The sequence below is a fragment of the Fusarium proliferatum genome (assembly GCF_900067095.1).
Source record: "Fusarium proliferatum ET1 genome assembly, contig: FPRO_scaffold001, whole genome shotgun sequence".
Classification (NCBI taxonomy): domain Eukaryota; kingdom Fungi; phylum Ascomycota; class Sordariomycetes; order Hypocreales; family Nectriaceae; genus Fusarium; species Fusarium proliferatum.
Window position 1 is genome coordinate 6,305,179 of NW_022194790.1, and position 24,424 is coordinate 6,329,602.

The 24,424-nt window shown below is 48.3% G+C and overlaps 9 protein-coding genes across 9 annotated transcripts; 4 read left to right on the forward strand and 5 right to left on the reverse strand.

Annotated features, from left to right (window-relative positions):
• Nucleotides 1-259: 259 nt before the first annotated feature.
• On the reverse strand, nucleotides 260-2,567 carry FPRO_00015 (uncharacterized protein; the record flags this gene model as incomplete). Its single annotated transcript, XM_031225861.1, has 3 exons — nucleotides 260-1,888; nucleotides 1,943-2,248; nucleotides 2,301-2,567. 3 exons carry the CDS (start codon nucleotides 2,565-2,567, stop codon nucleotides 260-262), a joined length of 2,202 nt encoding a protein of 733 aa, XP_031076455.1.
• A 712-nt stretch (nucleotides 2,568-3,279) lies between these two features.
• FPRO_00014 (putative mfs-multidrug-resistance transporter) lies at nucleotides 3,280-5,037 on the reverse strand (the record flags this gene model as incomplete). The annotated part of the gene is made up of 1 exon (XM_031225863.1): nucleotides 3,280-5,037. The coding sequence occupies one exon, from the start codon at nucleotides 5,035-5,037 to the stop codon at nucleotides 3,280-3,282; it is 1,758 nt and encodes a 585-aa protein (XP_031076456.1).
• Nucleotides 5,038-6,413: 1,376 nt separating this feature from the next.
• On the reverse strand, nucleotides 6,414-13,993 carry FPRO_00013 (uncharacterized protein; the record flags this gene model as incomplete). Its single annotated transcript, XM_031225864.1, has 5 exons — nucleotides 6,414-7,622; nucleotides 7,673-11,497; nucleotides 11,643-12,526; nucleotides 12,548-12,697; nucleotides 12,790-13,993. 5 exons carry the CDS (start codon nucleotides 13,991-13,993, stop codon nucleotides 6,414-6,416), a joined length of 7,272 nt encoding a protein of 2,423 aa, XP_031076457.1.
• A 139-nt stretch (nucleotides 13,994-14,132) lies between these two features.
• FPRO_00012 (uncharacterized protein) lies at nucleotides 14,133-15,488 on the forward strand (the record flags this gene model as incomplete). Its single annotated transcript, XM_031225865.1, has 1 exon — nucleotides 14,133-15,488. One exon carries the CDS (start codon nucleotides 14,133-14,135, stop codon nucleotides 15,486-15,488), a length of 1,356 nt encoding a protein of 451 aa, XP_031076458.1.
• A 42-nt stretch (nucleotides 15,489-15,530) lies between these two features.
• On the reverse strand, nucleotides 15,531-16,364 carry FPRO_00011 (uncharacterized protein; the record flags this gene model as incomplete). Its single annotated transcript, XM_031225866.1, has 4 exons — nucleotides 15,531-16,042; nucleotides 16,100-16,183; nucleotides 16,240-16,258; nucleotides 16,323-16,364. The coding sequence occupies 4 exons, from the start codon at nucleotides 16,362-16,364 to the stop codon at nucleotides 15,531-15,533; spliced, it is 657 nt and encodes a 218-aa protein (XP_031076459.1).
• Nucleotides 16,365-17,099: 735 nt separating this feature from the next.
• Nucleotides 17,100-18,217, forward strand: FPRO_00010 (uncharacterized protein; the record flags this gene model as incomplete). Its single annotated transcript, XM_031225867.1, is given in 3 exon segments — nucleotides 17,100-17,366; nucleotides 17,381-17,665; nucleotides 17,684-18,217. 3 exon segments carry the CDS (start codon nucleotides 17,100-17,102, stop codon nucleotides 18,215-18,217), a joined length of 1,086 nt encoding a protein of 361 aa, XP_031076460.1.
• Nucleotides 18,218-19,145: 928 nt separating this feature from the next.
• FPRO_00009 (uncharacterized protein) lies at nucleotides 19,146-21,296 on the forward strand (the record flags this gene model as incomplete). Its single annotated transcript, XM_031225868.1, has 7 exons — nucleotides 19,146-19,417; nucleotides 19,473-19,606; nucleotides 19,669-19,792; nucleotides 19,857-20,063; nucleotides 20,123-20,482; nucleotides 20,541-20,908; nucleotides 20,968-21,296. The coding sequence occupies 7 exons, from the start codon at nucleotides 19,146-19,148 to the stop codon at nucleotides 21,294-21,296; spliced, it is 1,794 nt and encodes a 597-aa protein (XP_031076461.1).
• A 263-nt stretch (nucleotides 21,297-21,559) lies between these two features.
• On the reverse strand, nucleotides 21,560-22,749 carry FPRO_00008 (related to dehydrogenases and related proteins; the record flags this gene model as incomplete). Its single annotated transcript, XM_031225869.1, has 3 exons — nucleotides 21,560-22,080; nucleotides 22,133-22,615; nucleotides 22,704-22,749. The coding sequence occupies 3 exons, from the start codon at nucleotides 22,747-22,749 to the stop codon at nucleotides 21,560-21,562; spliced, it is 1,050 nt and encodes a 349-aa protein (XP_031076462.1).
• Nucleotides 22,750-22,992: 243 nt separating this feature from the next.
• FPRO_00007 (related to cytochrome P450 CYP4/CYP19/CYP26 subfamilies) lies at nucleotides 22,993-23,833 on the forward strand (the record flags this gene model as incomplete). Its single annotated transcript, XM_031225870.1, has 3 exons — nucleotides 22,993-23,305; nucleotides 23,351-23,571; nucleotides 23,633-23,833. 3 exons carry the CDS (start codon nucleotides 22,993-22,995, stop codon nucleotides 23,831-23,833), a joined length of 735 nt encoding a protein of 244 aa, XP_031076463.1.
• Between the last annotated feature and the right edge of the window lie 591 nt (nucleotides 23,834-24,424).

The window sequence follows — 24,424 nt, forward strand, 5'->3', positions numbered from 1 at the left end:
AAGGTATTGATGCGTGTGAACAGGAAGTGTAACACTTCTAGGTACAATGAAAAGATATTTGCAGTTTGCAGTAAGTTTCCCTTCACCAATCGCGTGAATGAGTAATATCTACTTTTACTTAGTGACATGAATTTGGGTCCCTTAGCTTTGTGAAGTTTAAGACGCTGACTTCGGATGCGTTTATGATACGACAAGTCCAGGGTAAGTGTTCCGTTGCTTTTTCTAGATCCGGATAGGTCCACATGTTTCCTAGTGACAATCAATGCTCGCAGAAATTCCATTCCATCCTCTCAAATCTCGATTCCTCCTCCGCTTTGAACGATGTCCGCTCCTTCATCAGATCCAAGCGCACCTTTTTGGCTTCTTCCAAATCAATTGGCCAGTCCATATGATTAACCACTTTTTCGACTAGCTCGGGTGGCATCACGCCACGCCCAGAATCCAATCCTGATTGACTTGTCCACCAATGCTTCTGTTGTGGCGGTACATTTGAAGTGCTGATGACGGGTATCGCTGGGTCGACAAGGAACAGCGCGAGAATCTTTCTGTGACCGGGTTCGGTAGGATCGGCGAGTCTGAATTGCGAAACATGATGTTGCAAGACGTTGGGAAAGAATATTGCCCTCCCGGCTTTGGTAAGGACAGAACCGATATCCTGAAATATGCACCCATCCAAAGTAATGTCAAAAATTCGCTCAATTGGATCATGCATATTTTGCTCATAGGAGATTTCGGCAGCCAGGTCTTCCTTATCTGCGCAGGTCCGGAAGTCCAGAGTACAATTTGTAATATTCTCGCTGTCATAGTAGTAGAGAGCTGTGCTGGCGATGTGTTCATTTAGCAGGCCTTCTGTATGCCACGAACCACCATTGTAGACGGGCTTCTCAGGCGTCAGGTGAATATTTGCAAGCTTGACGATGACCTGGATTTGACTGCTATTGTTGAAGAACCCATTTGCTTTCACATCTGAAGGCTGGATCCTCACATGGTCCTTTGCGCTTGGGTCGGCGTCGGGGAGCTTGGCAGAGTGGGTTGATGCAAACCAAGCGTCATCCAGGTTTCTGCGCACCGCATTCGTCTTATAATCCTCTGCCTTCTCTTCGCCGAGTTCGTAATAATCAGGCTCACGATCGTCTTCCTCGCCGTCTGCCAGCATTTCTCCCCACGACTCGACATCGTATCTAGGCTCTTCCTCCTCACTAATAGGACGCCTCCATGGAGTGCAGCCATAGCCGTCCTCGATACCACAGAGATCAGGGCAGGGACATTCATCATATTCGGCCTCATCTGTGGTTAGGCGCTGCACAGAAAAGGAGTCTTCCCAGTCATAGATAATGTCCCAAGCTGGTAGTGACTTTTCGATAAACATTTCAATAATAGGATAGAGTCGGGAATGTTCTTGTGGATGGAGATTGTTGATGTAACTCACAATCTTGGCCTTTCCTGTCTTAGGGTCAAGGTCGACATCGCAAGGCAACCATTGGAACTTATTTGATAGCACCACGACCTCATCTTCACAGAATCCCCCTTCTCCGATGATATGCGTTGTCTGTTCGGACCCCGGCGCGCGTAGCACGGCGCCAGTACCACAAGAAGCAAGGGCGTTATCGACGTCGATAAGTCTGTCACTGAGGACCCTGGAGCGGCCATACATCAATGGCCACAGTGACGGATGCACAAGATCCAGGACTTGCTCGCTGGAGTTGGGATGCCAGTCTTTCAACTCTGGGGGGACGTCTTCCAGCGGTTTCACGCCCTCCTGGAGAGCTTTGGCCAGGTCAGGTGTTAGTAAACTGTCTGATTTAATAACTGTGGCTGTATAGTCGTAAACAGGCATTAAACCCGTCTTCTCATACAGCTCTGCTTTGTTTCGCAGCTCGCTGATGCACTGTTCAAGTATCAGTATCATAACGTCGAGGACACCATGGCTCATTTAACTGACTGCATCGGCCATAGCGGAGGTAAAATCGGCATGCTTCCGATAAGAAGTCCAGTCCATTTCCAACGCCTCTTTCTTCCACTTGCTGGATATGGCCTCGTCTTGAACTTTACGCCACCACTCCGGCTTATCGGAGAGCTCGTTGACGAGCTTGAGCATACAACTCTCGCGGATAAGTAAAGTGGCAGCTCGCCAGCCGTTCTCGTAATTATCCTCCATGAAGAGCAAAGGGAAGCGGTCCTCTTGGTCAGGCATGTGGCCAAGAGGCAAGCCAAGGCCTGGCTTTCGTACGATAAAGTCGACCTGGTCCTGTGGTTCTTGGTTAGACTGATAGACCCTGTGATAAAATGATAGTTCTTACCTCGTTATTGGGCACATTACCAGAGAGATATTTGGCCCGCTTTAGCATTAGAACTAGCTCAGAGTAAGAGAAGGTGTTGTAATAAAGATCGTATCTTTTCGTGATCCAAGACTTTGCCTTAAGTACTCCTGGATTGTTAGATCCTACCCAGGCATTAAATGAGTCCAGTTGCGATTGACTGAGCTTAGACACCGCCTCGCTCTCAGCCAGAATCTCTTCTTCGGCAGTGGTAAGCGGTGCCGGATCTGGATCCCAGGTGTGAGTCATTGTAACAAATGAAGAATTGATGGGACAAGAAAGTTGAGGACCTCAAGCAGTGTATTTATGTTAGATTGATGTCTCAGTGCATCGGCCTCCAAATAGGCAGATGCAAGAGTAAGGAGGTTAGATAATTTTCGGTGACTGCCTTTCTCAGCATAAAACCCTCTAGACCCATAGGCCTAGCCCTCTTGAGAGGAAAGCGGCAGTCGGTAGTGGGTATGAGTGAATAAAATAGGCAGCTGAGCGCTTAGCGTTGAGTTTAATTGCTTAGCCTCCAACCATTCCTCATGATGTGAAATTTCATCAACTAAGACATGCTGTAGATCGATATGACCTTGGACTCTATCGCTTGTAGTTTTACTATTTAAGAACTGCCTAAGAAGACACTCCCTCGTAACAGCATGTCTTGATTTGCTGATAGGTTAAGATTTCATTCCTGAAACTTTGTAGATAGTGTCAAATCCCCAACTCCTCAACAGCAAGGCACAGTCGATCCACATCACATCGTCAGGGTCAAGCTCCGTGACCCACTTCATCTCACTTACGAATTGACTAGAAATCCCAACTTCATTTAGCAGCCGGTACGGAATTTATACGGGCGAGGTAGGTCTGAGTAATTTGTATGTGGTCCTAAGGGTAAAATGAATTAAAATATCACGTACTTGAGTTCTGATCTACAAGTCTAACTAAAGCTGAACCAAGTTGGTTTTCGTAAAGGTTAAGAGAATGAATCTCTCGTGTGAACACGATCGATGTCATAGGGGTTGCCGTCATATAGTGAAGATGGACCATGGACCGAGGATGTTCGTCTATGGTTAAAACTGATGACTCCATCATCAATGACTGTACGCTCGTCCTCGGTAATAGTATCCTGTTCTTCTGACTCCTGTTCCCGTTGGTTCTGGGCCTGCTTCAAACTTTGCATAAAGGCGTCCGATTCAGCGGCAAATTTGCAATGAGTCCGGATGCGCGCTCCATATATGTAGAACAGGTAGGGAAAGGGAACGCAGACCAATGCCAGGAATGCTGGGATCGTCGATGCCCAATGGAGCCCTAGCTTGTCATACATCTGTACTGTAAATAACGGAAAGGCTGCGCCAAATAAGGAGCGTAGGATCGAATTAGCAGCAAGAACTGAAGCTGCAAAGATCGTGTATGCATCGACCAGATAATTCATGATGCTTAGAAACACCAGAATCATACCAAAGCCGAAAGGGGCACCGGCCATGATGCTGACGATCCAATGGACGGATGGATAGTTGGTCCAAGCAAACCAAAATAAACCCACTGGAATGGCAAACGAGCCAATTATTGCTGGTGGGAGCCGGGCTTCTGGTGGTGCAAAACCGTTGTGTTTTTTATCGAGGAGAACATAACGCTTGTTGTCAGGAATCGTATAAATCAAAGCAGCCATCATGCCTACAGCTATACCCAAGAATGCTAAACCTTCGATACCTTGACTCCAACCCCGAGCCTGTTCGAAAACGACAGGAAAGGCGGCGAAGAACAAGTAGAGGGTGCCGTAGATAATCGCCATATAAATCGATAACAGGAGGACAATAGGTTCCTTGAAGAGTAGAATCCACGGTCGCAGCAAGGAAGTGCTTATAGCTCTGCGTAGAGAGACCTTCCCCTGCTTCAAGTCAATGGTGCTGATATACACTTTCCCAGTCATGCTAGACAGTTTGACAGCCCGGTGCCTCAGTAATGTCGGGGCATAGGTTTCCGGGATAAGGATGGTTCCTCCGATCCACATAACTCCAGCGAAGATGGCAAGGAATCCCATCACCCAACGCCAGCTGGCATTCTCGCCAAGGAATCCACCGCAAATCGGGCCCAACACTGGACCAAGGGATGGCCCAGCCACGAAGAGGGTCATTGCTAGGCCTCGTTGATCGGGCGGAAACATATCAGCTATAGCTCCTCCAGCATTAGTCAAGGGAGAAGAGCCAAAGGAGCCAGCCAAAAACCGGAAGACCAGTAACGAAGCCCCATTGGGGGCACCAGCACAGGCTGCATTGAAGATGGTAAGGCCAGCATACGTTCCAATGAACAATAGCTGGCGGCCAAAGATCTCGCTAAGTGGTGCCCATAGCAAGGGCCCAAGAGCGAAACCAAGGACAAATAGAGAGACGCCCAAAGTTGCTACCTCCTGACTAAGGTGGAAGTCTCGGATGATCTGTTTTATGCCTCCTGTATATGCCGATGATACCAGACTAACAGTCAAAGTAGCTGTTGCCACGGATAATGTTATAAACCACTTCTTAGAGTCTGTCCATTGCTGGGGATTCCTTGGGTCATTTGGGATCCATTGAACCACAAAAGGGTCCTGTTCAGTGCCGGACCCTTGATAGTTGTAGGCAAGAACCTCGGGCGTAACGCCAGCCTGATCGACGACCAGCCGCCAGTGAGGTAGAGCTTTCGTCTTCGTGTGCTCGGCGTCGTCGGGCCGAGGCTTCTCGTCGGACTCCGCCATTGTTTCTTCGAGTGTGGAGTGGTTGAGTCGGAACGGTGTTGCTGAATATAGATATGCTAGCTCGCAATTTCAGATGGAAGGCATTATCTCTTTGATTGATGAAGCATGTATGCAGCGCGACATTCGTCAGGTTCTTTCTGCGTTGTAGATGCAAGAGAGTAATTGCGGAGTGAGAGACACAGTGGAAGGTTCAAGGGATAATATGACTATCAAGGAAACTCAAAGACCATCCTTGCAAGGTCTAATATCCTAGACATCTGCGTATGAGTAGTCGTAATTACGACATCAGTTGCGACGCGTAGTACACCTTCCCTTGACAATCAGGCACAGCGGACGTTAGATGGTCGCCGACTGCCCATGGAGTTCGAGTCCGCGGAAAGTCAAATCTCAAGCTACTCAACATCGGATCTGATTGCGAAGTGGAGCCAGTTCTTGATAGATCCACTCGTACTGGTTATCAGACCAAGCAAAATCGGAGCATCGGTGGTTATAACTCCGATCTGCGCAACATTTGTCATCATGCAAGCAATCAATCCTGAACCTCAAACCTTACTATTCCACCCGGTGCTCAATCGACAAGCATATGTACCATGACATACGGCACATTGCTACGGCAATCCTTTTCAATAAACGAATCAGCCTCTATACTGACTAAATGGAAGGTACATTCGACCAATTAGAAATTGCGCAACTGCAAACTACCTGGGCCAAGGCCTTCACACTCCAGATTTATCAGGTCTGCCATTGGGATATTTCCGGGTCTGACGGCATATTAATTGACTCTTGGTGCACCGTGAGATCGACATCCGAACGGGATGTTTCGGTAGTTGTTGTTCATACAGCTCTATTAATATAGATGCTTGCCAACCTTATCAATATCGCCATAGAATCCGGCTGCGATATTCCTCGGCATAAATCAGTAGGAGGAGGGGCCAGAGATGATGACGGTGAATGTCACATGCAAATGAGACTCAGTCCAAGTAGCAGGTCCTGCATTGCAATTCTGTAGTCAGAGAAATCAAATCTCTTTATTTTCAATCTCCTGCTCACTGTTGTTGCATAAATATTTCATAATGCTGTTGGAGACGCATAACCTGATACCAAATCAACTTCGAGAATGCAGCTACGATTTTAAACCAACTCTAGATCACTCACCCAGGCATGGTCAATTATTGTTGTAGAAATCGTTACGCATTCAATTAATCATTCAGTAAAAAATACAATCTCATATCCTAAGGATTAAATTACCGGTCATTGGTGGCAACAATCAGCCCATGAGTAGGCATGGAATAGTTGCGACCAGCCCAACCCAATTTCCCATTCAGAGTACACCTGGCGAAATAAAATATTGTTTGACAAATTGAATCCCATGATGCTCAATCGGCCTCTTTCTCGTCATCGAAACTGGCAAATGAACTTCTCTTTGCCGCCAGTTCAGCCAACTCTTCCAAGCTCTGCCCACTCATGATATCGAATACAGCAACATCAGAGCCAACCTCCTTCATGAACCAGGCGCGTAGCTCGACCGCAACAAGGGAATCCACTCCATAGCTGTGAAGACGTTTTGAAACGTCAATGTCCCGCTCACTTGAAGACAGGGCTTTGCAGAGCTTCTGAACAATAGCTTCGCTAACAATCTTGGCTGCGTCAGCTAACGATGCCGCCGCTGGGAGTAGCGTGGAACATGACGTGGCTGAACCTTCACCGTCGCCTTCACCCTCATGATCGCCTTCCCCTCGGATCTGGTATAGATGCTTGAACAGAGGGTCGGTCATCCAAGCTGGCTCTGGGATGCCCTTGATGCGGAGAGTAGCGGGCGCCTCAAGACCAACTGCGATTTGAGCAAAGGACGAAGCCTGCAAATCTTGGCTGGCATTGGTAGAGTACTTTCCATTCGGGTCACATAACATGTCGAGCAGGGCAAGGAACTCATCTTCTCGCATGGCATTGAAACCTTCTTGGCGAAGATTAGCCATGCTCTCTTGGTTCTCGGCTGCGAACCCGACAGAAAGGATCATTCCCAGGTCAACAGCTACACCTGGAAGACCCAAAGAGACCCGGTGACGGGCTAAGGAATCTTGGTAGGTGTTGCCTACACAGTAGTTGGATTGGCCTCGGTTGCCTACCACTCCAGAAGCAGATGAGAGAAGGATGAAGAAATCCAGGTTCTGAGGGAGAAGCTCGTGCAAGTTTCTTGATGCAACCACCTTGGGACGTACGGCAGTGTAGTAGTCTTCCTGGGACATGTTGGAGAATATGCTATCCTTGAGGACCATGGAGCCTTGGAGGCAACCCTTGATAGGTGGCATCGTTTTAGCGCAATCATTGAGAACCCTCTTAAGAGTAGCACGGTCAGAGACGTCGCATTGAGGTGCTGACGCTGTCACGCCAGCGCCTGCGAGCTCCTTCATGAGTTCTTGTGCTGCAGGTCGCGTGGTTCCGGAGCGAGAGAGAAGAATGAGATTCTTGGCTCCACGAGACGCCATCCAACGTGCTGCACTGCGTCCAAGACCTCCGAGACCTCCAGAAAGCAGATATGAAGCATCAGGATCAAAGCAATACGTGGGCTTTCGACTGGGCTCGACCTGGAAGATGTTAGTGTTGATACATGATATGAGCTGTTGATATACCTTACCATGACATGATCGTCATCTTGAGCCTTCAAGACAAGCTTTCCCATATGAGATCCTGATTGCATGATTCTGAATGCCTCTTGGATGTCCGAATAGCTGTAGACATGCAGTGGCTGTGGTGGGGTGATGGATCCTTTGGCGAGCAGATCAACGACATCTTGAAGGACGCGGGAGAATAGCCGGCCTCTTTCAAGTGATATGAGACCAATGTCGAAGAAGGAAAAGGTGACGCTCTGATTGAATGGCCCCATTGGGAGACCTGCATTGGCAAAGATATCCACCTTGCCGATTTCGATGAATCGCCCGTACGGGGCAATGCAGTCCCAGCTAGCACGCAGGGTCTGTCCGGCTGTAGAATTGAGGATGACATCGACGCCGCGTCCATCAGTCAACCTCTTGATGCCATGTACAAAGCTCAAGTCGCGACTTGACAGGACATGGTGCAAAGGAATACCGTAGTGCTCATGCACAAAGTCTCGCTTCTCGATAGAGCCCACGGTGACAAACACTTCAGCTCCAACCGCCTTGGCGAGCTGGATAGCAGCCTGCCCGACACCACCAGCACCCCAGTGAATCAGGATGCTCTCGCCGGCTTGGAGGCGCGCGAGGTCATGAAGTCCATAGTATGCGGTGGTGTAAACAACTGGCACTGCTGAGGCCACCGCATAGTCGATAGTTGAGGGAATCTTGGCGAACTGCCACTGAGAGCCTCGTGCAAAAGTCTTGAAAGTTCCCCTGAGAAGAACACAAACAGAATCGCCGATAGAGACTCGTTCAACGTCTGTTCCGACGCGAGTCACCACGCCGGCGCACCCTTGTCCAAACGCTTCGCCGATGACCTGACCTAGAGCTATCATGACATCAAGAAGATTGAGGCCAGTGGCGTGAACGCGTACCTCGACATCATAAGGTCCGAGAGGCCTCTCATAAAGCTCGTCGTCTTGGAACTGAAGGCTGTCAAGGAGACCAGGCACAGCACACTGTAGGGTCAAGGCTCTACCGTTGCTAGCATCCTGCCATGTCTCTGACCTGGCTGGCTCACCCTTAGTCTTGGCAGCGATGAGATGATTGACTGTGTTGGCCTCGGTGATACGTGGAATATAGACAGCGCCGTCCTTCTCGAAGAAGGTGTTCTCACTTCCACCACCTGAACTCAGGATTCGCAAGATGATGGAGCCGGCCTTGTCAAAAGAGTCCAAGTCATGGACAGATAAAGTGACAAAGTTTAGTCCTGGGTTTTCAGCACGCATGCAGCGAGCGAAACCAGTCACCATGTCAGCGCCAGGGTTCTTGGGTGAGGGACCACCTCCCTGGTTGACCCAGAGTAGTGTCTTGGTGGAACCAATCAACTTCCGGAAAGCTTCATAGTCATCGTCATGAACTTGTTCCAGAAAGTTGGACTCGATGTCCCCTAGGAAGATGCAACGAGTTTGCTGCAGATCCTTGAGATCTGCCACAGCATCGTGCAAGTTGACAACATCGACGCTAGTGCTGAGGCTGGCCGCTTGCTTCTCAAGAATTGTAGCAAGGCTCTCTTGGGTGGCTGAGCCGGATCCCGCACCACAAGTGATTATCTTGATAGTTGACGAGGAGTAGGAAGTGGTTGGTGCATTTTCTTCACTTCCATCACCAAGCGCTGTGCAGATGAGGACGCTGACCATCTGATGCCTATGATCTGGAAAGTCATAGATGTGCAGATCGATACCACTGAATCCACTGGCCTTGAGAGATCTGGACCAGTCATTCGGAGCGGCCAGTGGTGTGAACTGACGGAAGTCCTCGACAGATAGCCACCAACCGGGCAGCAATCCAAAGGCAAAGCCTGTCCGTATCATGCCAGTGTTTGTCATCTCATACAATATGAGTTTACCTCCAGGCTTTAGCAACTTCCTCGCGTTGGATAAGGTCGCCTCCAGGTTCTTTGTTGCATGGATGACGTTGGCAGCGCAGACGACATCGTACTGTTCTCCCGGGCCCGAGAACCCTTGTTGCTCTAAGTTTTCCTCGATATTGAGCGCGCGGAAACTCATGCGTGCAGCACTATCCTTGAACATTTCTCGGGCGTTCTCAAAGAAGCCAATCGAGATATCTGTAAACGCATAGTGGCTGAACCGTGGTGTCCCAGTCTCTCCATTACCTTGTGTCGTGAGACACTTGAGAATGGGTCTTGTGGCGCCACCAGTTCCAGCACCAACCTCGAGAACGCGAAGAGCTGGGTTTTTGTGGGCCAGAGCATCGATATAGGCCACCATGCGGTCATAACCAATCTCAGCCCCGACTCCAGAACGGTAGACGTTTTCTACCAGCTTGTCTTTGAAGAGGAGTTCCAGTGCATCAGACTTGCCAGCGAGGATGTTAGGAAGTTCTCGTCCAACATTGACGACTAGCTTTCCTTCAGCTGAGCCCTCTTTGAGAAGCTTGGTCTCCATTTGGCTGATGTATTCATCATCGGCTGCTCGTTCCCGCCATTCGGGCATGGCATGAGGGATAAGGCCAGCGTCATACTTCTCCAGTTGGTGCCTGATCCAGGCGATGTACTTCTTGTGATAGGGTACTGACTTGGCGTCGCGGTTCTCATCATAGATCCTGTCCCAGAACCGTTTGATATACAAGAAACACATCATCTCCACCTCCTGAATCAACTGGGCTTGTTGAGTAGTAGCACCACATTTTGCATCAGGTTGGAGTGTCTTGTCTGCGGTCTCTTGATCCAGAAGAGCTGGGTCTACCTTATAATCGAGGTTGAAGCAGAGTCTTCTGGCAGCGTCAGACGAAGAAGCGCCTTCGCTTCGTGCCACAGTAGTGATGACAAAGTTGTCAACCGTACAAACGACCTTGCCGGTTTCAACATCCATACCAACGATGCGCGCCTCAGCCTGCCTAATGCCCAGGAACTTGCCTGAGCAAGAGACGCGAACAGCATCGAACTTGGATGTTGAGGGATCAGCAGATACCCAGAGGTCGCCAATCTCGGAAGGAACCATGACTTGGTCAATCTCGCGGCCACCCTTTGTCAAACTGACAATGATGCTCTGGAGGATACCATCGAGTACGGTGGGATGAATCAAGTGATCTTGAAGATAGCCCAGAGGCATCAAGCTCTCAAGATCTTGCCTCTCCACAGTCGCCACAGCTTCGCCAATGTCACCACAGCGAATATCGCGGAGAGTCTGGAAAGTGGCGCCAAAGTCAAGGCCGACGGTCGATAAATGCTCATAGAGCTGCCGAAATGAGGTCTCAACTTTTGAGGCCTTCTCAACGCTCGTAAGCCTATTCTTGCATGCTTCTTGGAACTCAAAGTCTTCTCTTCCATCATCAACGACAGTATAAGGTTGTTCGTACTCTGTGACGACCAGACCATGGCAATGCTCACGCCATTCACCGCCCTCATAACTACTGAGCGAGAACTTGCGAACTGTCCTCGCCACAGTGTCGGGATGGTCTCTCGAGCGCTGCATATAAAAGTGCGTCTCCAGACCATTCTGCGTCGCTGGAACGCGAAGAGCGACATTAAAGCGAGCGTCGAGAATGCGAAAGCCCTTGACTACACGAGATATGTCTGCCATCTGTCGACTAGCCTCTATGGCCATAACAAGCATTCCTGCGGCGGGGTAGATGGTAGCACCAGTGATTCGGTGATGCTTCACCCAAGGGTTCTCTGAAAGACGCATGTAGTTCCGCCACACAGCATTGGCTGGATCCCAATCTGGCACCGGGGGCACCAAATAGTTCATGTCGCATAGCAGGACGGAAGCGGTATCCTTTGCTGATACGACTCTCATTCCAATAGATGTTGGAGTGGTTGAAAGGGTATCCCGGTGCGTTGACTACAAGGAAGCTGTCCTTTGCAATACTGGCGTCAGACATGTCCACCTCGTACCCTCAGCACCAAAGCCAGTTGGCGGCGCCCAAAGCAGTGTCAACCGCAGAAGTACCACGACGGAGCACTGATTCATATCCAATGCCACTCACTTCTGGCGTAAGCTCCATTATCTCACGAATGGGGCCACGCAATGCCGCATGCGGGCCAATCTCAAGTACTTGAGTAATCTTCGGGGGCTTGACTGTTGCTTTGGCCGAAGATCCAAGCTTCTTGACTGGTGCGCTGGAACTGGTGTTGGAGCACATGAGTGAGAAGGTTTTGGAGAATTGGACTGGCGAGACCAGGTTGTCAACCCAATGATCGGGGTTCTGAAGAGCAGAGGCAGAGCTGACTGTCCCTCCGAGGGACGAATAAAAGACTGGAGCGACCTGGCCTGGTAATATATTGGTTCCAGCCTCGAGGTCGCCAATCAAGCTTCTGTATTCATCTGCAATGGTGGCCATCAGAGGTGAATGGTAACCGTTATCAACCTTGAGCTTGCGGGCAAAAATACCATCAGAGTCTGCAGCAGCCTTGATCTTGTCAATGTATGCTGCACTGCCACTGAGCGTCACGTTTCTCGGACTGTTGATACAGGCCACAACGATGTCTCTACCCAAGGCACTGCCAACATGTTCCTTGAGATATGACACGGCATCTGGTGAGCTCATGGCCACTGAGAGCATGGCTCCGTTCGTATGATCGGGAGACATGGCCAGGCGAGAGGACAGAGCACCGCGATAGAATGCTAACCTCCAGGCCGACTCCTGCGATATGGCACCTGTAGCATAGGCAGCACCAATCTCTCCCGATGAATGACAGACTACGGCAGCTGGTTTGATACCCCAAGTAGCGAGGAGGTCAACAAGAGCCACTTGCAAGGCTGTACAGATTGGTTGACTCAATGCAGGATCATCGATGCGTGACTTGTCTTGGTTTTGAAGCAATTCACCGACAAGTGACCAAGGGCAACCCAGCTCTCTCAGATATAGGTCTGCAGCAAAAATAGACGTACTGAATGTCGGATAAGCAGAGAACAATTCTCTACCCATGGCGTACCACTGCGCACCTTGTCCAGTAAAGACAAATCCAAGCTTAGGGTCAGTAGTGGCTCTTACAGGTGAAGGGCTGCTCTCTAACTTGTTCGACAAAGCTGCGATGCTGTCTGCGGCGACGGAGAACCGTCAGGGGAAGGGTGTGCGATGCTTGGTGAGGGTAAAAGAAAGATTACTCAAGAAGCGTTGTTCTTCCTCAGACCCGCAAATATTGATTTGCTGGTGGAATCAAGGAACTCCTTGTATTCTTGTGCCATGCGGACTGATCCAGCTTCATCGAAGGTAGAAAAGAAGAATGAACGACTAGGGGGGCCATGACCTTTGAAGTGCTTGACCAAGATATACTCATCGTCACTTGAGCTAGAAGTAGACTGATGACCGTTGGCGTGGCCATTAGTGATACCGTTTGAATGACCATTCGTACCATTCGTACCATTGATGGAAGACTTCAAGCCTTCAACCGGTGGGAACTCAATAGTTTGGTGTTTGCCTTTCAAGCCATGCTCGAGGAGGTAGTGATAGGCATCATCAATAATTATGTGAGCATTGCTTCCACCATAGCCAAAGGCATTGATTGAGGCTCGTCGGAGTCCTTTAGAAGGCCAAGCTTCAGGCTTGGTTGGGAACTTGAGATGCCAATCATGAACAGGGATCTTGGGGTTGGGGGTCTGGAAGCCCATGTTAGGAGGTATGATGCCTTTCTCAAGGACCATTATGGCCTTGATGAGACCTGCAATCCCGGCCGAGCCTTCAAAATGGCCAATGTTTGTCTTAACTGCGCCAACAACCATTGGCTCTTCCTCGGAGCGATACTCTGAGAATGCGCCGCTGATAGCACTCGCTTCAATGGGGTCACCAACTGGAGTACCCGTACCGTGGGCCTCGAAGAAGCGTGTCTGCGTTTTGGATAGACCAGCTGATTGATATGCGGCGTTGATCAAGTCAACTTGCGCCTGACGAGTAGGTTGTGTGATGCCAGGTGAGTTGCCGTCCTGGTTGCTTGAGGAGCCTCGAACGATGGCACGAATACAGTCGCCATCACGGATAGCATCACTCAATCTCTTCAACACAACCATTCCGAACCCTTCACCACGTGAGTATCCATTGGCCCGCTCATCAAAACTGTAGCATCTCCCATCAGGAGATAGAAAGCCAAGGGCTGTGAGTGGGATAATGGTATCAGGGTTGTAGAACAGGTTGCAGCCAGCTGCTAATGCCATGTCACACTCGCCCAACCTTAGACTATTACAGGCTAGGTGACAGGCGTTGAGACTACTGGAGCACGCTGTATCAAGACTTATGCTAGGCCCATGAAGGTCATAGAAATAGCTCAGTCGATTGGCAAGCATGGTTGTTCCAGTGCCAGTAGTAAAGTAACGCTGCTGTATCTCGGTCTCCTTAAACATAATGGCTTTATATTCACAAATAAAGCAACCAATAAAAACACTAATGTTTATTCTAAGGACTTTATTTATTGGATATCCTGCTATAATAGGGTCAGATTGGAACACTGCTTAAGGGAACCGAGATATTGTCAAAGGCAAAATGGCATTTGATGAGTTCTGGCCTTTTACATATCGCGGTCTGAAGGAGGTAATCACTACCACCAAACCTGATTTTATCTTCTCCGACTTCCACGTTGAAGCGGCTCTGGATGTCTGCAATGAGTTTCGGCTCCCCCATGCAGTCATGTGGCCTCAGATGCCATGGTTGATGATGCCTCAGAAGTACATTCCGGGTCAACCTGGTATGCAGCAAATATGCTTGACCAGCGAGCATGCAAGCATTTATGATAGGTTGTTTGAAATGACCTTTTTGCTTCGCTCGGCGCCATTCTTTCTTCATTGGATCTTTTGGACCAAGGCCATGCGGAGAAAGGAAGGGGTTGCGCCTCGGCCTAAACTTTCCAAGCCGGACTATCTTGTGTTTCTGAACAACTTTTATGGCATGGAAACACCACGAGACACTCCACCTTTGGTTCATCCTGTAGGCCCCATCTTGGCGGACTCATATTCTGCCCTTGATGGAGACATCAAGTCCTTTCTAGAGGAACATCAAAGTATCGCTTTAGTTGCGTTTGGTACACATGTTATTCTGGACGACGCAAAAATCTTCAAGATCATCAACGGTCTCGCTGGTGCCATTTCTTTCGGCTTGATCGACGGTGTCGTCTGGGCACTAAGTGCTAGAAGTCGTGGTCGACTCGATACCAGTATTCGAGTCCCATCATCTCACCTATCTCACTTGACCATTGATCAACTATTCAAGAATCAGGACCAAGCGTGGCACTTTGCTACCTGGGTACCGCAGCGTTCGGTCCTCGAACATGATTCTACAGTTATATTCGTCACACACGCTGGACCTTCATCTGTCAATGAATCTATCTTTCATGGTGTCCCTATGGTTGCAATGGGGATATTTGGTGATCAGATGGTCACCACACTGAGACTGGAACGATCTGGCGTTGCAGTCCGTCTTGACAAAGAAAATTTCGATGTATCTTCCCTGATGTCAGCTATCAGAACCATACTCTTGTTTGACAAAGAGTCTTTCCAGAGAAACGTCAAGCGTATGCATAAAATTGCCATAGTCGGATCGCGGAAGAAGCACTTTGCTGCCAATCTAATTGAGGAGCATTTATATGATTGGGATGGTAGATTCGAAAAGTCTCTTCTCAATCTTGGAGCATCCGCGAACAGTGAAAAGGAGTCTTTGCAGGCTTTAAACCCAAGATACGTGTATCCACGAGGCAACGAGTTGCGTCCAATGCATCTTCAGACACCTGACGTGCGTATGTCTTGGATCAAGCTCAACAACATCGATATTACGCTTTTTCTTTTTCTTCTGTTGGGGTTCATTGCATGGACCACTCGGTTAGCTGTTAATATGGCACTACTATGATTTATCTCGTGTACTTTATCTCTTCTATCAATCTACTCATAGCTACTGACCGATCGCTGCCTTGGTGACAACTTTCTCTACTGCGCGTGCCATATCATCCACCATCTCAACAGGCACTCGCGGGATCTCATGCCCAGCTCCATGGTCCAGAAGGACTCTTCCCCAAGGATGGCACAATTCAGTCATAGCTTTACTATAGCTAACATCAGGGTCCTTTTTGCCAAAAATATGAGCTGTCGGCACATTAATAACGGGACCTTGCGTGTCCTCAGCCCTCAGGAACTTAACCTCGCCTGCAGACAAAGACTTCTCACAGTAAGGTAGTCCTGCACAGAAGAATATAGCGAACTGAAAAGGTGGTGGGTTAGAGTGGCGGGCACGAGCAATGATCATAGCGGCTAGAGATGCGCCTTGGGAGAAGCCCAAGACGCCGTCAAAGGGACCTTCCTCGGCAGTGTACTCCCATAGGTCGCCAATGGCTGTCAAAATGCTCTTTGCCGAGTGTGGATGGTAATATGCAAGGCTCTCATCCTGACCAATGAAGGCTTCTATTCCTATGTTATGTGTAAGAGTCTTGATTAAGCAAGTAAACAAATGACTCAATGACTAACCAGGAGCAGGCGGCATGGGCTCCCCACCATCAACATACTCGTATTTGTGCGATTGTGAATGGCTGAGCTGATGTCGGAGTGCAGCTACAATGAAGTCAGTCCATGCTATCATCTGAACGGTGTGAAGGAACGTGATGTACATGTCTGCATCTCCAGCACCTAGAGTCTGTATTAGAGTATGTTACAGTAGGTTGTTTGTAATCATGATGCGACGGCTACGTACCTTGCTGTTGGTGCCCATTCCGTGAAGGCAAAGTATACGCATGGCGTGGAGGGCAAAGCTGTTGGGAACTTCAGTTGATGGAGAGTTTGAGTTTATCCAAGAATCAAGACACTCTGGAGGATGTATAGAGATAGTAATCAGAGTCATCTTGATACGCTGTGAAAGGTAATCAGTCTCAGAATATGCGCCTTCTTGTTCAAGTACTAATGCTACGTGGCAAGATCACAAACCGCCAAGTCGATTGTCAAGTCAGATTTGCAGAGCTCAATGTAACAGATAAACGCGATATGCTTACACAGTATTTCCATCAATACAAAATGTGTTGCTTATCGACAGAGTTGCATCTCCCACCATTGTATTCTGCAAGGTATATGTATATTGTGCTGACAATCTTGTTCCGACCCTTGAGAATCTTATCTACCCTCCACAAACACCAGACTCAGTAAGAAGAATACACTGTTCCGAGCTAGGGGGAACTTTTCGGTCATCGAGGAAATGCACAGAGCTCATTAATGTATCAAGTCTCCCAAGTCAAGGACTCAAGACCGAGTTCATGAGCAAGGAGAAGATAAAAGGTCACATTATCCCAATCACAAATATATCAAAGCCCAATACATCTACAGAGATCCTTGAAATCGCTTTTATCATCTTTGCGGTTGCATATTGTGGCCAATACTAGATATACATCGAAAAGCTCGTTTGGTACCTCTAGAGTCTAGCGAGACATAAAGAATAATATCCTCAAAGTTATTATTCAAAAGACGCAAACGCACCAATATGCCGAACCTCGAGAAGGAACTTCACAATGGTAATGGTAATGGTAATGGTATCAATGGAAACACAAAGATTGACGAAGACTCCTGCATCAACCCCCACAGTTTTGGCATCATCGGTGGTGGATGGTATGGCTGTCACATTGCAACATCGCTTCGCGCTCTCGGCTTTCGCGTCAAATTGTTTGAACAGCATAGCGACTGCTACATGAAGCATCTGGCAACAACCAGTTCAGGCTGCATATGGGCTTCTATTATGCCCGTCACAGTGGTACACGTCTCCAGTCAAGAGATGGCTTTATGCGTTTCGTCGAGCACTACCCCGAACTCAGCCGCATTGTGCCCTTCAACATCTACGCTGTACCCACTCAAGATTCCCTGCTTGATTACAATACCTACAAGGCCACCATGGCCTCAAGCGGGGTAGCGTTCACCGAAGGGGCACCTGCGGGTGTTCATATCACTAACGTTGACGGCATTATGTGCGTGCCCAAGAGGGTTTTGCTGTTGAGCAAGGCTCGTGCCTATTTTGAGGCAGCACTCAAAGGAGCCCTCGAGCTTGGGCAACAAGTTTCGAACATCCAATAGGTGGAGGATGGCGTCTTGATCGAAGGTGAACGCTTTGACTTTGTGGTGGATGCGACGTGGGGGCATTACATGGACCTGGACCTGGAGGTAATATACGAGGCCACCTTGTTGCTCTACTACGAGGGGCCTTCAGAATTTCCGGCTGTGACTTTGGTCGATGGCCCCCTGGCTTCCGTCTACCCTACCGAAATGCCGGGGTTGTTTACCTTGTCTAGCGTCCCCCACACGCCTCTCGGACAATTCAAGACTGCAGCAGAAGCTCGGGCGGCACGGGACGACGTTAGCCCTGCAACCATATCAGCCAAGCGGGCGCTTATGGAGGAACAGATTATGCACTACCTCCCCACGTTCCTCAAAACGTTCCGTTACATTGGCCCACAGCTTGCCGTCAAGACCAAGCCGCTAGGGGCTTATGATGACCGCAGCTGTCGAGTTTCGCGTCGCGGCCGAGTGTTTTCTGTCATGTCGGGAAAGATTGACACCATCTTTTTCGCCCATGAGCGAATCCTCTCGCTGATCGACGATGGTAGTTGAAGCATCCTTATCTCTGATGCAATTGTGGCATTTTACTTTTATCTGTTAGATAGGGGAAGGGCTACGCATGCAGCTCCTTATCTTAAATAAATTTACAAAGGCTAAATATATGCTTAATCTTAGTGTCTTGGCTCTTTTCAGCCAGCTAATTGGCTCAGTCAATCTAGGTACAGGGGAGTTCAGGATTTAGCATCCCACTAGCGGAAATAATACCGGAAAGAATGTCATGCCGAGGGAATCAAGTTCTGCCCAACTTTACCTAGAGACGCAACTGTCCAAATTAGGCAATTAAGGAAAAGACGTGCGGTTCCCCTTGACCGAAATTTGCTTATCATGCGTCTCACCAAGTGAGACATTTGTGCCGAAATGGGTTATTCGCTGACGATCTCGCTGGGAGAAGTCGGAAAACTCAAGGAGCAGAATCGCAACCAAGATGTCATTGGAGAAATGCAATACCAAAACCCAACAGCTCATCGTTAGGTAAATAAACAACTATAGTAAAAATTCAAATGGCAACCTGTTCATCTAAGACATTGTGAGCGCAGTGTACCGCTCCAATCAAGAGTGATACAATATCCCCCATTTGCAGATACAGGGTAATCGGGCTCCTTATCTATCCCCCTTGCTGACTACCTCACCCCGCCCGCGACGCGCCCCCTGAACTTCACAGGAAACGCACAGACCAAAAGGTGGAGGCAGCCCGGGAATTAGAAATTTCTGTTTCTTGTTTCCTGAGGCTGAAATCTTTGTTGTTGCCCCTTCTCGTAAAGCTGACCACAAATTCATCCCCCACTCTTTTTCTCCTTTGTTCCGTTTACCTGTCCGTAGTGGTCAAACCCACGCAAAGCCTGAAGCCCTCAACTGCGCTCTGTCCTTTTTACGCCAGTTGAGCTCTTATAACTCACTCTGGCACATTTCTCTTCCCATCATGTCGGAAACACCAGACTTGCCATTGAAACATTTACCAGCCTTTCGGCCCGGGACTCCCGCCAAGACAAACGACGACAGCAACAACCCGTCTGCTGACGATGCATGTAGATTGCCCGACTCGGTCACTGAAGCTGAAGCTTCATCCGGCAACCACGGCTCGGTCTTGAGCGACAATAACAGGAATGTTGAGGTTGCGGCTGGTTCATCAGACAATGCGACCAAACAAAAGGTGTACCATACTGGATGGAGGCTTCATGCTTTGACCTCAGCGTAGGTTACTTTCGCTCAATTGCCCTTGCTTCGCAGCTGATTGCCATTGGCGTAGCCTCTGCTTGAGCCTCTTGCTGTCGACATTGGAAACTACCATTGTAAGCACGGCCCTGGTCTCAATCGTGGATGCCCTTGAAGGCTTCAATATGGCCGGTTGGATCGTGACATCCTACTTGGTAACATACACCGGTATGATCCGAGCCAACTTTACTCTGGTTTCCAAGACTGGTATAGGCACTAAGAGATCTCAGGTTTCCTCATTATTTATTCTAAGCTAAGTGACATATTTGGCTGCAAGCTAATGCTTTTGCTTGCGATCACGATATTTACCGTCTTCTCTATGGCGTGTGGTGCTTCTGACTCCATGGTACCTCTGTATGTCAATTCTCTGTCATAATACCAACCTCATGCGCCTTATCATCGTCTATCTTTACTATAGAATCGTTTTCCGCGCCTTTCAGGGGATGGGAGGCTCCGGTATCTACTCTTTGTCGACAATCATGGTACCGCTCATGGTGCCTCCCGACAAATACGCAACCTATATCTCTATCATGTCGTCAACCTTTATTCTCTCAAGTGTCCTCGGCCCGATCCTTGGAGGAGCAATCACAGACCACACGACATGGCGCTGGGTGTTCTACTTCAAGTGAGTTCCATTTTCTTCCATTGCAATGAAGATACTGTTTAGTGACTCATTACTTGTAGTGGCCCTGGGGGAGCGCTTGCTGCTGTCCTTCTCGCCTTCTCGGTCCCATTCAACTTTCCCTACGGCGAATCCGATCAATTCTTTCATTCCCTCGCCTCGAAACAAATGTGGAAGCGGGTTGACTTTGTGGGTATGGCTGTGTCATTAGCTGCCTCCATCCTTATCATCTTTGCACTCGAGCAAGGTGGGGTGGCCTACCCGTGGGGTAGTGGTGCTATTGTATCAACTTTTGTACTCTCTGGTGTCTTTTGGATTGCCTTTGTTGCTTGGGAGCGACTGCTGTCTAGTAGAGACGGTGTCCGTGAGCCCATGTTTCCTTGGAGCTTGGTGCACAACAGGTTTGTCATGGGACTACTCTTGTAAGTCCACAGTCAGTCAATCCCAAGTCCTCGGTTAACTAATTCCACTTTCGTCCAGGAACGGTTTCTTTACCGGATTCCCCTTTATGGCTGCTCTTATCAACATACCGCAGAGATTCCAAACGGTCAACACGACATCGGCTATCAACGCTGGCATTCGCACACTGCCCCTACTTCTTCTATCTCCCTTGGCGACTGCTATCAATGGGATACTGGTCTCTAAGCTGGGAGTTCCTCCTCTCTACACGCTCTTCCTCGGAGGTTCACTGCAGACAATAGGAGTAGGCCTATATAGCTCCTTAAAATCATCAACATCTATTGCCTCGGCCCAATATGGCTACGAGGCTATTATGGGCCTCGGTTTCGGCTTCAACCTCAGTACAATCCTGATGATGGTGCCACTAGTTGTCACTGAGAAAGATCTAGGTATGATCTCCCAATTCCACTACCAAATCATTGACATTTCTCAACTAACACAACCTTAGCCGTCACAATGGGATCTGTGACGCAGATCAGAGTGTTGGGAGGCACAATCGGGCTTGCCGTCTGTTCCGCTTTGCTGATCAACCATATAAAGAGAGAAGCTGTCAAGTTCTTAACAGCAGAGCAAGTTGCACAAATACTGCTGTCCTCAGAAAACATCGGGATGCTCTCGCCCGAGACACAATCTCGGATAAGAGTTCTGTATGCAGATGCCTCCTCGGAGCAGATGAGGGTAATGCTTTACTTCTCAATCGCATCTATTTTATCATTGGTACTCCTTGTTGAAAGACAGCCCAGGAGGGCTCCTTCTAAGCCTGAGAGAGCAGGATAGTATTATATTTAGCCTGTCATTCTATGGAAGGTAAGTAGAAAAGTGTCTTTTTATAAATAAGAAATCTCTTAGAATAAAAGTCCTGATAAAATGTCATATGGTATAATCATAATCAATTCCTCAATTATTGTATGCTTGATATTAAAAGCCCCAATATGTAATGCAAGCAATTGAATCAGCACTCACTATGTGTCTATGTATCTATGAGTCTGTGTTGTTTGGCCTTACCCTGACGAACTTGCTAAGAATGTACTATTCGATCCTCACTCAAGTTTGGCAGGCCTCATCGAGCCATTACATGCGGCAGAATCCAACAGACCCTGCAGAAGAGATAGATCTTTGAGGGCTTCCAGAGGAGTCTGACGTGGGTCTGGGCATTTCTGCAATATGGCCTGAGCGAATGCCTCAAATTCTGCCTTGACACCATTGTTGTAGATAAATTCCTTTGTCTCATTCATTGAATCCCCAGAATCTGATTTGATGGTTGATTGTACACTGACAGGCGTCCAAACAACAACGCCATGAGTACTAATGATTTCGATCTCCAGAGTGGATTTGTGCTCTACCCCAAAGGAGATGCAAACTGCTCCGTGTCGAGAATCAGTGGTAGATATGATAGCGTGAACAGTATCAACAGGAGGGAGATGCTCTTTTAGCAAACTTGACAAGGCCATTACCTCCTTAGCTTCCTGTCCAACGGCACGTAGCAGAAGCCTGAGGCTGGCAATAAAGTGAATTCCGCTATCAAGAAGGAAACCACCTTGGAATTCCGGAGTCTTGCGCCCTGTAACGTATCAGTATTTGTGTCAAGGCTAAGCACAGTACTTTCTACCTACATTCGGTCTTGAAGTATTTGTTTTCGTTTCTTATCAATCCATAGTAGCTCAAACGGAAGGATGCAAGTTCTCCCCCGATTTCTCGGGTTCTCATCTCGGCATACCTCAGACTCTCATTGAATCGGAAATTCTCAGCAACGGCCCATATCGGAGGGCTGGACTGAGAACTGTACCATTGGACAAGGCTAATCGCAGTTGCAGTGTCCTGTGCTATCGGCTTCTCACTCAACACATGCTTTCCGGCTCTCAGAGCTTTCCGGATAAGTTGGGGCTGGACTAGAATGGTAGCACATGCTGCCACTGCAGCTATGTCAGACCTTGCGAGGAGATCGTCAAGTGACCTTCCACTTGTGGGGGGGCTATCAAAGTAGATATCAACCATGTCCTGGGCCTGCTTCGCAAGCGATATTGCCGCTTCCTCAGAGCGTGAGTAGACGGCTTTGAGGCTGAGGTGTCCAACGGACTCAATAGCTGGTAAGTGTTCTGTAACGTGTCAGCGCAACATTGACTCAAAAGCTCCTCTGCAATGCAACCTTGCCATTGATAAACAGCTCAAGAGGGATCGAAGTACGTTCTCTCGCAAAGATTCCGGCTCCAAGTAAAGCTATGCCGACCATATTGTAACACATCGTCTGCACAAACGGCAGGTAACAGAAGGATAAGCTCACAGATGAAATGGAGGGAGGGGCTGACAAGTTATGATGTTTGGACGGATAGAACCACGCCCTGACGAATGAGCTCTTAAGCGAGGTCCTTTTGATTTCAAAGCTTGTTATCCAGGTACACGTAAGGTACAGGGATCACGGGTCGGCCCATGGGCCGGGCCACGGTCTTATGTCGAGCATTATGTCGATCAAGCTATGGCTCTTCGCACATCGACTTTGGCTAGGGAAGTACCAAGAGAGAATGAATCTAATAACCGGCATGGCAGTCTACTGAGGCAGCTTGCTAGTTCGGGTGTATCGAAGGAAAAGATACGCGCAGAGCTGTTAAGCGTCTTGATAGCTGCAAGAGACACCACCTCGAATCTATTGGGTAATCTCTTCTTTATCCTTGCACGAAGACCAGATATCTGGACCAAGATTCGAGATGAAGTTAAGCATCTAGACACAAATGAACCAACATACGAGCAGCTTCGCCATCTCACATATGCTAAGTACTGCATCAACGAATGTCAGTGTAATTTTTCGTCCAAGACCCTCGCTGACATGACTTTAGCACTACGCCTCCATCCTCCTGTCCCTAGCAATGGCCGTATGGCATATCGGGATACGATTCTTCCCCATGGTGGCGGCCCAAATGGTGATCATCCTATTCATGTTCCAAAGGGCTCCATGGTGAATTACACTGTCTACGCCATGCATCGTCGTAAAGATCTGTATGGCCAAGATGCTGGGGAATTTCGTCCCGAGAGATGGGAGTCTCTCAGACCTTCATGGGTAAGTTAAAGCTTTGGATCCTGGCTTTGCGAAAGGTTAGCATAACACTGATTATTTTTAGTTCTTCTTGCCTTTCAATGGGGGCCCACGCATTTGTCTTGGTCAACAATATGCCATTACCGAGTCTCTGCTGGTTATAATGCGGTTTGCTCAAGAGTTCACATCAATTCAATCGATGGACCCAAAGCCTTGGACTAAGGAGATTGCGCTTGGTTGTGGCAATGCCAATGGTGTCTATGTTTCATTCCAGAAATTAAAGTAAGAATGAATATAAGAGAACAAAATATAGTCTTATGACTACTTTGACCTATATGAGAAATATAAAGATAGCCACATTGCTCTTATTTTATTCTCATTCTCTTATTACCCCGCTTCTCTGAAATTATTCTTAAATTCCTCCTGAACAACAACAGTTTACAGCAAAGCCACATGCAGTGGCTTTTGTTAGATCTGTAGTTGTATTTATTAGTCTGTGTTATATGGCCTAGAACTTAATAGTTTGTCAATGTCTCAGAACAACTTTTACTGTTTAGTCCATTTGCGCACAAGCTTGCCAATAGCCTCTTCTCTTTTAGGTAATTTATAGCTAGCTGAAGTATTCTCTAACTGAGTCTAGGCGAGTCTAGCTGGGCCACAGGTCTTTTTATGTCTAGAGCATTCTATATCCTGCAGAAGAGCCTGGTCTAAAGAACCTATATTAGCAGTTTGGTCGACAAGCCTAAAAATAAGCACTTACTCGCCACCTCCCACTTCCGCCGTAGCATCTGTAGCGTCTCCGTATTGTCGTCAATGAGTTTCTCAATATCCGGGCTCGACCCTACGTCGTGTACGTACCAAATCATCTGCCTAGTGG